Genomic DNA, 13,798 nt, shown 5'->3' with positions numbered 1-13,798 from the left:
AAGCACATGTCAGGATGCTACCTTTCAAACATCAGAGTAAAATTTCTCAATCCATAATCAGAGTCCATCTCCCAGGGTACATTCAAGAAAGATTGGTTCCATAAATCGCATTCTCAAAAGGTCCAATGTTCCAATGAGGGACACTCATACTAAAGTTGGCCCAACTGGGTCTGAGCAGAGTGTTTAGCTTCAAGATTCATGTTCTGAGATCTTGACTGAAATGTAAATACTTAAAACTTACTCCCATGGATCGGGAATGCTTAGCTTTCATCCAAGTCTGGATTTCTTCAATAGGTTACTCAGCTGTTGGAACTCTGTTCTCAACTTTGTCCCGACACCCTGCTCACAACAACTTTTGTTTGAAAGGAAGGCGTACCTTTCTTCATTTTCTGATGACTGTTCTGTTAGCATACAGAGTTAATAACTAGACCACAGGACCGAAAAGCTAAAAAGGACTTAAAAGACTGAGGAACCATCTTTATTCAAGTACTGCACTAAGCCAGAATTGCTCCACTCTTGCCAGTACAAAAGGTGAAGCAAGACACTGGTTGTGGAGATGAGGTAGGTGCCTTTATGGCAGAAACTCTAATAGGCTCATTAGTGGTTCTTAAACTGTGGTCTGGGGATCTACTCTTTCAGGGGATCTGTGAGATCAAAACTACTTTCATGATGTTAACATATTAACTGCCTCTTTTATACTCATTCTCCCACAAGTGTACAGAATTTTCTGGAGGTCACATGACATGCAATGTTCACAAGAGGTTGAGTGCAGAAGCAGATGAGACCTAGTTGTCTTCTATTAAGGCAAACATTAAAGAAATTTACAAAACTGTAAAACAACGCCACTCTTTTCACTAAAATATTTTGTTAAAGTTTCAATTAAAAATGTTAGTATGTAATAAAATCATTTTTAAATCAAGTAATACACATTTTTAAAATTTCTTAGTTTTAATTTCTAATATGGTAAATATTTATAAGTATAACCCACAAAAACACAAGCTCTTTGGCACCCTTAATTTGTAAAGGAGTCGTGAGACCAGAAGGTTTCACAACTGTTGGCTTAGGCATATGCAATAGCATTCCTTCTGTCAGCATCATTCAGTAATCTCTCTGCTGCTTCCAGCGCTGTGATGGCAAGGTACTGTGCTCCCTTGCTCGAACCACAGCCTTCAGATGTCACTAAATCCACACTGAACTAGTAACTAGCAGAGATTTTCCACCACTTATGTCCAGAGCTTTTCTGGGGAATACTCTTCCCACTCTCCCAAGTACAAATCACAGTAGGTGTGAAGCCCAGACCCCAGTGTCATGAACCAGCTCCAGTCAGTGGGATGTTTTAGTAAAGAATAAAACTTATTTTGTAGTCTAAATAAAAGTTAAACCAACTTTGTTAACATGATGTTAAAATGGCTGGACAAATTTTCACTCAATCTGATGGGAATGCTTAGGATGATGGTCTGAATTAAAATATGTTATATGGTTATGTGTAAAATTCACTTTGCAGCCACCTGAAAAAGATAGGGATTCATCCTCCAGCTGAAACTGAGGAGAGAGTTTTTTTTTTCCCCACCAAACTCTGGAGGGAATTTTTGGATGGCCAACCAGAAATACAAGATATAGCATGTATAAAATTCTGTTTTGGGTTGGCTGGGGTAGGAGGGCAGTGCAGAGAGATAATATCCACCCAGAACATTTGAAACTGAGGTATGAGATCTACATTACAACTGACTGAAACATGCCACATGTTAAAATGCCATAGATGGAGAAGATGCACGCTAGTTTCAAATATTACACCCCCTTTCCAACTGAAGCAGCCCGCTCCGAGCTGCTTCTTACCTGAGAAACTTCATGTAACATGCCTTCATGTACCAAGTGCCAGCAGGGTTTATTTGGTGATGGTTAATGATTCTCTCAAACAATACAGGGCGGGCCAGCTAGTTTATTCATATTGAATCTAAACCTTAGATCTCTGGCTTAACAATAACTTAAGGAACCCTGAAAGACACAATAAACTTGTGTTAAATCAGAGATGGTTTAAATCAGTCATATAACTTCTAAGATTCTGGGCTGGCAACTACAGTACGACGAATGTTCAGTCCGGTTACAAAACGTTTCATTTTCCTTGGCCAACAAATCTTAAACAGATCTGAAAAATGAACTGCTTTACAAAGGCTTTTACCATATACCCATCACTAACAGTCAAATGATTATGGTTTCTTCATCTCCCAGAAACTTTTCTAAAGAGGAGGGATTTTCCTTTGATCTGCTCACCTTGGTGCGTATGTAAGAACGCAGAGTGTAAGTTTAAAGAACGAAGATGAACGGAGATGCCAAGAAAAGTTTTTATTGCAAGCACAGTGAGCAGAAGGAGACGTCTTCTCACATAACGTGGCCGCAAGGTCTGCCATTAACTAAATCTCTCTGACAACCCTTCATTGGTTTAAAGCATATTACTTAGTTTCTTGCTATCAGGTGTACATCATTTCTGCCATGTGGGACATTTTCTTGGGAATATACAAGTAATATTCCATGTAGCCTGACAGGTCCTCAATGGTCACATCATCCACATAGACTCGAGCTTGCTCAGAACAGGAGCGGGGGGAGCCAGACAGAGTTCTGGTGTGGAGCGACTGAGAGTAGTCCTCAAGCATAGATCTTCGCTCTGGGGCCAAGGGAGGGACACTCTGCAGGCCTGAAAAGGAATACACTTCCATATCATGCCATCTCTTACACTGGCACTCCTTGCCTATGCATGCACATGGCTTGCCCTGGTTTAGCTTGGAAACGGATTGAAAGTCAGAGAGATCATTGGCCTTGAGACTTGCTTGGGAGACTTGGGTAGAATCAGAGGTGTCTTCCTTCTTACTCTCTGATGGGAGCCTGGGAACCGCAGTTCTCAAAGGCTCAACGATTGCCCCTGTGTGATTAGTATCGAGAGATGTAGAGCATTCTCCTGCATTGAACTCTTTAGGGGTGGAAATGCCCAGCCCACTGCTGCTATCAGGGGAGTCAGTCTGGCTTTTGTGCTTGAGCTGGCTGCTGGAAGAAGAAGCTATTGTACTGCAATGTATAAACTTTGGAGGATGAAGGACAGGAGACTTAGAACGTCGACGACGCTGGGTTCTCACTGCTCCTCGTGAAGACTTCCTTGTAGACCTAAGAGGAAAACAGTGCACAAAAAGATGTTGGGACACGCAGCTCTCCTAAACGGATTCTTTGTGATAGCTGAAAATCTACCTCCTCTCAAGTTTGAGGTCCTAAGTTTCCCCCAAAGAGATGTGCCTACCTCCATTTTCAAGCTGCCTAAGTCTGTGTCTCAAAAACCTCAGCATCTCCTTATTAGTAAGCTATAGACACAGGAGAGGTAAAGGGTAGTTTTTAATCGCATTTCTTGGGCCAAACACTGGGTGCAGAACACTTCCCTATCCAAACCCTTGGCCTGAGAATCTTCAGCCACTGGGGCTGGAAAAGCACCCCTCCCCAACCCACTTGATGCTGTAAAGCCCAACTGTTATGCGCTGTGCTCTGAACATAACAGCTTCCATACCACTGTGTGAGGCTGATGATGCAAATGGCCACTATGTCATGCAGTCATGATTACCACATACAGCAGCAGATTTAGGATTCATTTCTATCACTGACAAATAAATTTAGACTCCCTCAAGTTTTCAGACATTGGGAATTACCAGATGCTCTACATAACTTTTAATAAAATATTTAAATAAATAAAAGAGTTGAGCAAAGGGAAAAAAAAAAAGAGAGAGACTCAAAACTGCCAAGCAAAACTGAAAACAGAACCAAAAAGAACTTTAAAAAATAAAAAGAAATCCTGTATTTGAAATTAAATTAAATGGCTGGGCCAAGCAGCTGAATAGAGCTAAGAAAGAAATACTGAACTGGAAGATAAATCGGAATTAGTTGTAACAGGGTTCAGCCAACTGTAGTCTATGGGTCAAAACTGGCTGTTTTCATACAGCCCACAGACACTGCTCCTGTGGGCTAGCACTGGGAGCCACAGAGACCAGGCTGGGTATCCCCCTTCACCCTGGTCTCTACTCCCTACGCCTGCCTTCCTGGCCAGCAGATGTGTCACACCACTGCTGAGGTCCCATGCTGGTGCCATCTACATGTTGGGGCTCTGCTGTCAGCAACTGCCAGCACCTGAGAGGTGGCATCTCAGTTCAAGAGTGCGGCTTGTGTGGGGCTCTCTGGAGGAAAGAAGGGCTGGAATCTGGGTACCACTGGGGCACAGGGTAAAACTGACTCAGTATTGCCACCCATCCCCCCATCCCACCCAGCTAATCATTTCATCCTGAAACAAGCAATTCAACACAAAGTGTGTCCACCAGCCAGGATGGTGGGCATTAGGCAAGTGGGGCAGGGTAGGAATTTTCTCGCTTACATACACACCTACATAACATCCTTGAATCTCACCTCTTGGCCTCCAAAGCCTAAAATATTTATTATCTGGCCCTTTACAAAAAAAATTTGCCTACCGCTGACCTAAAACGTAGTACAGAGACTTGGAAAAATGTAGGAAAAGTTAAAAAACACAGATAGAATAAGAAATCTCGAGTTTCCCAAGAAAAGACTATAGAGCATGGAGGACAAGTGAGTTTTGAAGAGATAAGGGCTGAGAAATTTTCTGAATTGATGAAAGAGATCTACAGATATAGGCAGCACCTGAAACAGGACAAATAAAGAGCAATCCACATCTAGACCCACTGCAGCAAAACTGCAGATTCTCTAAAACTGAAACATCTTATTAAAGGCAGCCAGAGACCAGACAGATTCCCAAAAAGAACAACAGTAAGATCGAAGGCTGACTTTTCAACATCAATAATGAAGTCAGAAGAGAATGAGTATCTTCCGGGGCTATGAGAAAATATCTAGAACTAGGACTTCAGGCATATCAAATCAGGTGTATCTTTCAAGAACGAGGATGAAACAAAGACATTTTCAGATAAAGCAAAGTATATTTACCAATAGAACATGATATCATGGACGGAGAGGGAGCCATTCAAATTCATTCTATGGGGAGTTCTACGAGAGACCCTATTTACTAACAACAGATCTTTGCTGAAGGAATTTCTGGAGAAAGAACTTTAGGAAGAAAGAAAGGCAAGCATCCTATATGGAAGGTCTGAGATGCAAGAATTGTGAACAAAGAAACTGTAAATGAGATAAACAAACACTTTATTTAAATAATAAAACCTGTTTGTCAGATTAAAAAGAAGTGAAAAAACTAAAATATTGGGCAACTACACATAGAAGTCAGGAGGTCAGAATAAGAAGATTATAAGGAGAGTTAAAACACTGCTGATGCTTAAACAAGAAGGGTCTGAAACTGGGTGGGCAAGCTTACATGCATGGATTTTCTATAGTACTTGCAAATGTATTTTTTCTTCCTCCTAATTTTCTTAATAAAGTTTTCTTTTTTCTATCTTATTGTAAGAATACACTGTATAATACATAAAACACAAAAAATATGTGTTAATTGACTGTTTATGGTATCTGTAAGGCTTCTGGTCAACTAGGGGCTACTAGTATTAAAGTCTGGGGGAGTCAAAAGTTATATATGGATTTTTGACCTGCACAGAAGTTAGCGTCCCTAACCTCCGTGTTGTTCAAGAGTCACTGTAATAACTTTTGTCTTTGTTAATAAGCACGTATGGTGGAATTTCAAGGCTAACTAATAAAAGAACAGAAACACAGCATATAATTTCCCAGCCAGTGGAAGGAAAAGTGGTGGGGGGAAAAAACAAACCTATTTCAAACAATTTTTTAAAAGGAGGGGAGAAGAAAAGGGAAGGCAGGAAGAGTAAAAAAACAAACAAAAATCAAACACAAAGAAGCAGGACAAGTAGCATAAAGTAAAATAGCAGAAACAAGTCTAAATATATCAATCAATAATCAAAATAAATGTAAATGCACTGAACTCAGTTTTAAAAAGATTATCAGAATGAATAAAACAAAATAAGCCATACGTATTTATGAAACACGTCTAAAATTTTAAAACAAATAATGTTTGAAAATAAAAGACAAAAAATGATACAATAGGCAAATACCAACCAAAAGACAACTGGATCAACTATATCAATTCTGGCAAAAACAGACTTTAAGACTAGCCATTACGAGGAACTAAGAATGTCACTTACATCATTAAAAATCTCAATTCAGAAGAAAAAACTCTAAACTGGTATGAACCTGGACTGTATAATCCTAACAAAATGGCTTCAAAATACACAAAATAAAAATATGGAACTTAAGGGGAAAACAGACAAATTAACTCCCATAGGGAAGATTTCAACATACATCTCTCAATTATTGATAGATTGAAAAAAAAACTGTGGAAAAAATATTCAAATAATACATTTAAAAGCCTGACTTAATGGACATAAAAGAAACGAAAGAATGATTAGAGAAAACTCATTCTTCACAAACACACATAGGACATTTATAAAAATTGACTATAAACCAAGCCACATGGCAAGTCTCAGCAAATTCTCAATTGAGAAGAATGGCTCATGTCTAATCACTGGGCTTGGGGTTTGGTATCTAACATACTCTTTTCTGGATACTCAGGAAAGTCCAGTAGTATTGTAAAGTATTGGGACACAACCCATCTGCAGTAAGAAGCTCTTACCCGTGCCAACTGTCTTTAGATGCACACGAGGTTTTCAGTTTGGTATCATCCACTGCTGTTCTGACTGATGCTCTGACATTTGTGCCTTCTCCAACAGACAGTGATACTATGGACCTGAAGAAAACAATGAAGTTTACTGCTTACAGAAAACTGAAAGTAGGAGAACTTACTGTTCTCACCAACACAACTTATATTAATACCTTTCTCTGTCGTTTGGGTTTCTCAAAAAGTTGCTCATCTTTTAGAGTAAATTTTCCTCCAAAACCAAATTTAGGGGATCCTTAAAAGCCCATGGTTGCAGAATCAGAAGCCAAGAGTAATTCTTAAGTATGACCAGCAGCAGGATATAAATAGACTTTTAGGCTGTTTATCTGGGGCAGATAAGGCCTTACGTCCACAGAGAACCCTAATGACACTGACCACTTATTTTATGCGGGCAAATCAAAGCCATGAGAACTAAGTTGAGGAGCAAAAACCTCAGGAGACTCACTCTAACTTGAAAATGCGTATTTTTGACAACTAATAAACTGGAAATATTACTGGAAGTTAAATCTTTGCAATTTAAAATTACAGAAGTAATATGGGTTCCCAGTAAAGAAGATGAAAAAATTTGAGTAAAAAAAAGAACGTCTATAATCTCACAACCCAGAGATTTACAACATTAACATTTTGGTATAAATCCTTCCAGACCTTTTCAATATACACATATATACACACACACACTGGGCTCCTACTATACATGCTGTGGTATTAGTAACAATCCTTTAGAAAGAAACAATTATCTACTAAGTAAAAGGATGCTCACTGAAATTAATTTAAAATAAAAAGTAACAGGAATAACCTAAATGCTCAGAAGAAAATCGAAAATACTACATTATATAAATGATAACACATCTATTCAATGGAATATTAGGAATTTATTAAAAATTTAGTTACAAAGACCTTGAATGACACAAGATAATGCTTATAACATAACATTAAGAGAAAACAGCATTAGATAAACAACTATACATATATTATGATCTCAACTATGTCAAAAAACTATATGGTGTTAAGTACAGATGGTCTAGATTGTTAACAGCAGTATGTTAAGCTGAGATTTTTACTTCCTTTTTGTTTCTGTGAATTTTTCTATAATAAGCATGTGTTATTTTATAATCAGATAAAAAGGATTATGTTGTTTTCTAATAAATATATAGAGATTTATCCTGATAAGACAAATACCATTGGGAATCGAAACCTGTTGAACAGGATCATGCTAAATTCCTGGCAAGGCCTGGTTAGTTATGAGTCAGTACCTCAGATGTCCTGTTTGTAAATCAGCAACAGTATGAAACAACCAGAGCCATATGATACATTACACAAGCCTTATTCTGCTTAGTCATGGTAATGACTCACCCCTTACACTTTTATTTGGCTTTCTCAAATGTTCTCCACTGCTCCTTCCCTTTCTGTAATTTTACTTCAGGCAGATCACACACTACAAAGACGCCATATCTGACCAATATCTATGGTCAGATATCGCATCTTCAAAGGTTTTGTTGCTGTTGTTTTTAATGTTCCAGGTAATTTTTAGGGGCATTGAAATAGCTTAATTTTATGTTCCAACTTCTTAAAACACCATGAAAGAAATCTGTGTATGAAGAGTTACTCATATGAATTCATACATTCAGGGATTTATTTGAATATGTTTGTGTATGTGTACACACATTCCTAGCATTTTCCTGATTAAAAAAATTATTTCTATACCAGAAATCACTAAGAGATGTGACCATAATCTGGAACTATCTATTTCTCTACTTTGTTTTTACTTCCCAAAATGACTTAAAAATTACTGATCAATTTAAATGGCAAGATGGCCGTATCAGAAAAGCCTCTGGGAGGAGAATGAAGTCTCACTGAAGCAAATGGGGGCACCATTAACAGTTCTTGTGCAAACCCATTAGTATATCACCTGGTAGGCCAAAAAAAGAAACAAACAAACAAACAAAAAACGTACTAGCAGTAAGCAAACAGCCCTAACAACAACTATTTAATTTTTACTATGTGCCAAGTACTGTGTGCAACTCTTCATGTTGTCTTCAAGGTATCTTATAAAGGAATGGTTAAGAGCACAGTTTCTGGAGGCAAATTGGGTTCAAATTCTGACTCTACCACTTCTAACCAATGTGACCTTTAGCAAGTGACTTAATTCATCTGTAGCTCATCTGTAAACTGGAATAACTATAATATCTATCTTCTAAATTGGTAGTGAGAATTACATAATGTGTACAGAAACTTAAGCCAGTGTCTAGGGCATAGTGAGTAATAAATCTCCGTGATTATTACTTGTTGTGAAGTGTTCTACTCTAAGCTTCTAGGGTTTATTTTCCATTCATGAAAAGAAATATTCCTGTATCTGTCAAAGATCTGAGATTTCCTCTGGCCTGGGGTGAAGAATGGGGATGAAAACAGTCCTGCACAGAACATTTTGCAAAGGGCGAAATATTAACATTCAGACAGCAGCTGGTCTGCAGGTGCTCTAATTAGTTTGGCTAAAGGGTCCAACATTATTGATCTCAGGGACAGAACCCTAATGAAAAGAGGTTTCCATAGTGATAGACTTAGCAATCAGAGCATATGAAATCGAGAATGTCTGCGGATTTCTGTGGAGCCAATTCACTTTTAGGGAAAAACACTGTGATTCCCTAGAGATGTATGAGGAAATTCCTGACGGGACACTGCTTGATAATTTTGATTAAATACCGAGGTAGGCAACCTTCCTCAAAACTAAGGGAAACCAAAACACCCAACCTGGAAGTACGAATGAGCTGCTACTTTTCAAAATTTAACATTAAGAGTTTCTTTTATAAGTAAAATAATGCTGTGCAAAATTTGGTAGAATGTCACACTGTTAACATTTTTATCTTTTATGAATAATGAGAAATTTTAGAAGACAAGATCTTCTTCAGTGGAAAAAGCTACTTAAATCTAGTAAACAATTCCCAAACAACATAGTACAGATTTAATTACCCTGATGCATCCACTCTTAGTTTCTTGAAAGCGGTCTGTAGACTCTCCTCCTCTCCATCCTTGGCTTCGGATTTCATTGTGAAAGTTTTTACACTACTATGGGCGCTGCCGTTAATACTAAAATAAAATAAAAATAAAATGAGCAAAGTGAAAACTGGTAGGTTCAAAAGTATACCTTTTGTTAAAATCTATATTCCCGATACTATTACTACTTGTTGGGGGGAAAAAAAGCAAATTTCTATTTCTAAAAGGAATTTTCAGTGTAGACAGTTGGGGACTGTAGGTTTTATTTCTTAAGAAAAGACAAATGAAATGATACAGAAATATGTATTTATTATAACAGATTTTTTTTATTGACGTATAGTTGACATGTTATATTAGTTTCGGATGTACAACACAGTGATTCAATAATTCTATCTTACTCAATTATTATGATAGAATTTAAACTGTCCAAATACTTTATGCCAATATCCTGTTACAGAGCTTTGGAAACTAGATCACCTGAAATCTGTGTTTAAGTATACTTTTTAACATGGGGGTAAAAATTCATCCAATTGCACAGGTTAGAAACCTACAGACAAAATGACCTTTGCACCAAAAATAAATGGAAAAAGCTCAACCTACAACACTCTGATTCTTTACAGTGATACTGAGTATTTGTGTGGTCCAACCCCAACAATTCCCGTTAAGTATAACTTCGTGACACATGATAGCATCTCTCTAAAGCAATCCTGACCAGGTATCACTATTCATATTCATATAAATATTCATACTCATATATCAAGATGTTACCATTGTTAAAGCAGGATTACAAATATGTTTCAATGATTACTGATTATTCCACACTCTTACCAGTAAGTTTGATACCTTCATTTTTTTAGCTTTGAATTATTTTAATTATTATACAAGATAGAAAATAAATGAGCTATGCATACAACTCGAAAAGATAAATAGAACAAACTTTGCCAAAAGAAAAAGGTGGAAAGTAAAAAATTACATAAATTATTTTTCTGTAGATGCACCTTTAAATGATCTCCACTTAATCAACCAGTTCTCCATTCTTCCACCTTGATTTTTATACTTAAAGAAAAGGGGAACAGGAGCCAATCAAAGCAATAAGAGGTACAACAGAGAAGCAGAGAAGTCTGTTAATAAATCCTTTGAAATCTAGTTTCCGTATTTTTCCACTAAGGGAATTAATTAGTTAACATTAGTTAACATTAAATCTGAACAAAAAATAAATCAGTATCTATGATCATAGAGAATCAGAAAGAAAAAAGGTAAGACAAAAAATATAAAATGGTGGATTTGTGAAGCAAAGAATTAACTTTACCTTTTCCTTATTTCTAACCTGCTAACCCCATCTAACCCCCCCTTCCCCCCGCCCCCCCAGGCACTCTCAGAAGGAGCAGTGCCTCTCTGTGGACACTTGTAACTTCTCTGATTCCTTAACTGCTTATTTCTCAGGGGTGAGTTTGAGGTTATTGTGAGACCTCTAATATTCCAAAGGTCAGGGTGTCATAATATGTTTGATATAATGTAATCATATAGTACCAGTGGCAGAATAAAGCAGCAAGGCATTAACACTACTCGCTTATTTCATTTATTTATTTACTTACATGTAGAAGAAGGTATTTTAGGCAGATCACTCCGGTGAACACTGAAAATAGTCTCCAAAGAATTCAGCTAAGCTTTTACTGCAACTTCTTAAATAAAAAAATTTGAACACACTCCCCACATATTCTTGCTGGTTTATTTAACCAGTACAAGAACTTGAGGAAACATTATTAATTCCATATTTTGCTGGTTTCTAATGCTTTTGGATTTAGAGGGGGATCCTCCCCCAGATACACATTAGTGTCCTATATATCTGGGGAGAGAGGCAAGCAAAGATCACATATCCTAATATTTTTGAAACTCCACAGTACCTAAAAGAGCGCTACCAGAGATTATAAACAAATTCTTCCTGCTGGTAGAACTAAATTAAAGTTTGGCTTATAGTTTTCCTCAATTACTTTATGACCAGTCAGTCAAATGCTCAGACTATTGGCCCTTACAGAGTTAAACAATCTGAAGAGTCTCCCCATCCCTGAGGACCCCACACAAACCCTTTTCCGGGACTCTCTGGAAATCAGTACACATCACATCTAAATACACACTGCTTAATTCTATAGGCAGAAATTCATTCCATCCACAAATATTTACAGAATCCCTACCATGTGCTTTAGCACTAGACTGGATGTTAGGGATAGAAGGATAAACCTGACACACAGGACTGTGAACCCTGTTCCTGTAAGAGTTGGAATCTCATTCCTGCCCTAACACTGTGCTAAGAAGCTTTGCACCCAGATATGTAATTTTTAATTATACAGTCCTAACTTAATGGCACTGCAGGTGACCTCTAGATGTTTATACAAACTTAGCTAACATTCTTGTTGACACACCAAAAGATCTATTATTTGAAAACCAAAATAGACCAAAATAAAAACTGGCTATAGACTAAAACTTTAGGAATGAAGTTCTGTCTAAACTATTTTCAGACTTCCAATATTCTGTTTATGCACCCTTTCCCTGTTACATTAACCCAGAGCAAAGGCGAGTCTTAGACATGACCTTAAGAGCTAAATCAGACCATGTTTATAATTAATTGCAACAGGCTTATTATGCTCCTCTGTATTCCTAGCTTCCCATTCACTCAAATCAAGAGTTGTACAACTCCGGGAAACATATAATTGGTTTGCCCTTTTTCGTTAACATTAAATTTGTGGAGACATTTCTTGCCATTTTCACTTCACTGACTTCTTGAAAATGGAACAATTCCCAAAGAGATCAAAGTTTAAAGGCCTATTAGAAGTTACTTTGTATTGTTTTAAGTTAAATCACAAGGGGCAAATTTAACTGCCTCGGATTTTCCCAACCTTTCAAAAATGACAAGTAAAATTCTCCTAAGTTCCTCCATCAAAAGGGCAAATTCCTGGTTTTCTCTGACTTTCAACGAATAGCATGTGTCACACTCTTATTTATATCTTGTAGTTTTAACCATGACCTCTTTTAACCTCAAGCCCAGATACAAATTTCCAGGACCCTGAAAAGACCTGAGATCGATCAATAAAGGATCCCCGCGTAAGCGTGTCATCACAATGTTAAAGATTTAGAAACTTTCCCAGCCTCCCGGGAAGCGCGGAGTGCGGGAAAGAAAACCCTGTCCTGCAACCCCCTTATGACACAAACAAGTCTAGGTTGAAACTATCTGCCCACAGTCCAAAACACATTCACATCTCTCTCTACACACTCTCTCACCCCCTACACTCTCGAGGTAGAGCAAAAGCACGGTGTTATTTCTGTCCCCCCCCACACGCCCCCGACTCTGGATGGGTCGCGATTAAACAAGATCAGGGGGAAAGGTCAGAATCGGAGCGGAGGGCGGTACTCGGGTGGTGGAGAGCTGTCTAAGGCCCCAGCTCTGTCCGCCCGGGTCTCCAGCTGGAAAGGTGCCTCTACTGGATGCTCCCCCGGCCAGAACGAGAGGCTGGAGTTGCGCCGGGGCGCAAGGGATGCAGGAGAAGGCGGGAGCGGAACCGAAGAGGCAGCCAACGAGGCTGGGGCTCAGAAACAAGCGGGAAAGGGCGGGAAGAGGCAAAGGGCGACCAAGGAAGGCGAAAAGGGGAAGCTACAGCCGGGCAGGAGCGGGCGGAGGGGCGGGACGCGGCGGGGACCGCAGGGGCGCGGGAAGGGGAGAGAGAGCGGAGCTTGGGCCGACCCAGGCCGCGGCGGCCGAGGGGGCGCGGAGAGGCCCAGGCCCGGCCCGGCCCAGGCAGTCAGCGCCGGGGGGCGACGCGACGAGAAGCGGGCGGGCCCAGGGGAAGCCGCCCAAGGCCAAGCCGGACCGGCAGGCCGAAACGCGATGCCGGGGCCCCTCCCCGTCACGTCAAGGCACTCACCTCCTCGCAGCTGGGGCGCTCCGGGAATCCAGTCCCGTCAGTTCAGATCGTCTCTCCCCGATCGCGGCGCCTGACTGACCCGGATCCAAACCCGCGGAGGGGCCAGCCCGCGCCTCCGGAGTCGCACTGCGCCTGCGTCACTCAGCCACGCACCCCGCCCCCTGCTCATGCTCCTCCCACCCCAGTGACTAGGCAGCGC

At 39.5% G+C, this 13,798-nt stretch overlaps 1 protein-coding gene across 2 annotated transcripts; it reads right to left on the bottom strand.

The window, feature by feature from the left end:
• Positions 1 to 1,919: 1,919 nt before the first annotated feature.
• On the bottom strand, positions 1,920 to 13,746 carry OSER1 (oxidative stress responsive serine rich 1). 2 transcript variants are annotated; one of them, XM_019797658.2, is made up of 5 exons: positions 13,600 to 13,734; positions 11,278 to 11,364; positions 9,659 to 9,775; positions 6,647 to 6,760; positions 1,920 to 3,156 (listed from the first exon to the last, which is right to left on the bottom strand). In XM_019797658.2, the coding sequence occupies exons 3-5, from the start codon at positions 9,733 to 9,735 to the stop codon at positions 2,469 to 2,471; spliced, it is 879 nt and encodes a 292-aa protein (XP_019653217.1). In that variant the 5' UTR covers positions 9,736 to 9,775; positions 11,278 to 11,364; positions 13,600 to 13,734; the 3' UTR covers positions 1,920 to 2,468. The 2 variants fall into 2 exon arrangements, with proteins under 2 accessions (XP_019653217.1, XP_002917406.1); XM_002917360.4 differs by lacking the exon at positions 11,278 to 11,364 and having other exon boundaries at positions 13,600 to 13,746.
• Positions 13,747 to 13,798: the final 52 nt, after the last annotated feature.

The sequence above is a fragment of the Ailuropoda melanoleuca genome, chromosome 13, assembly GCF_002007445.2.
Source record: "Ailuropoda melanoleuca isolate Jingjing chromosome 13, ASM200744v2, whole genome shotgun sequence".
Classification (NCBI taxonomy): Eukaryota; Metazoa; Chordata; class Mammalia; order Carnivora; family Ursidae; genus Ailuropoda; species Ailuropoda melanoleuca.
Note: the sequence above shows the minus strand (reverse complement) of the source record. Positions and strands in the feature narration are given on the sequence as shown.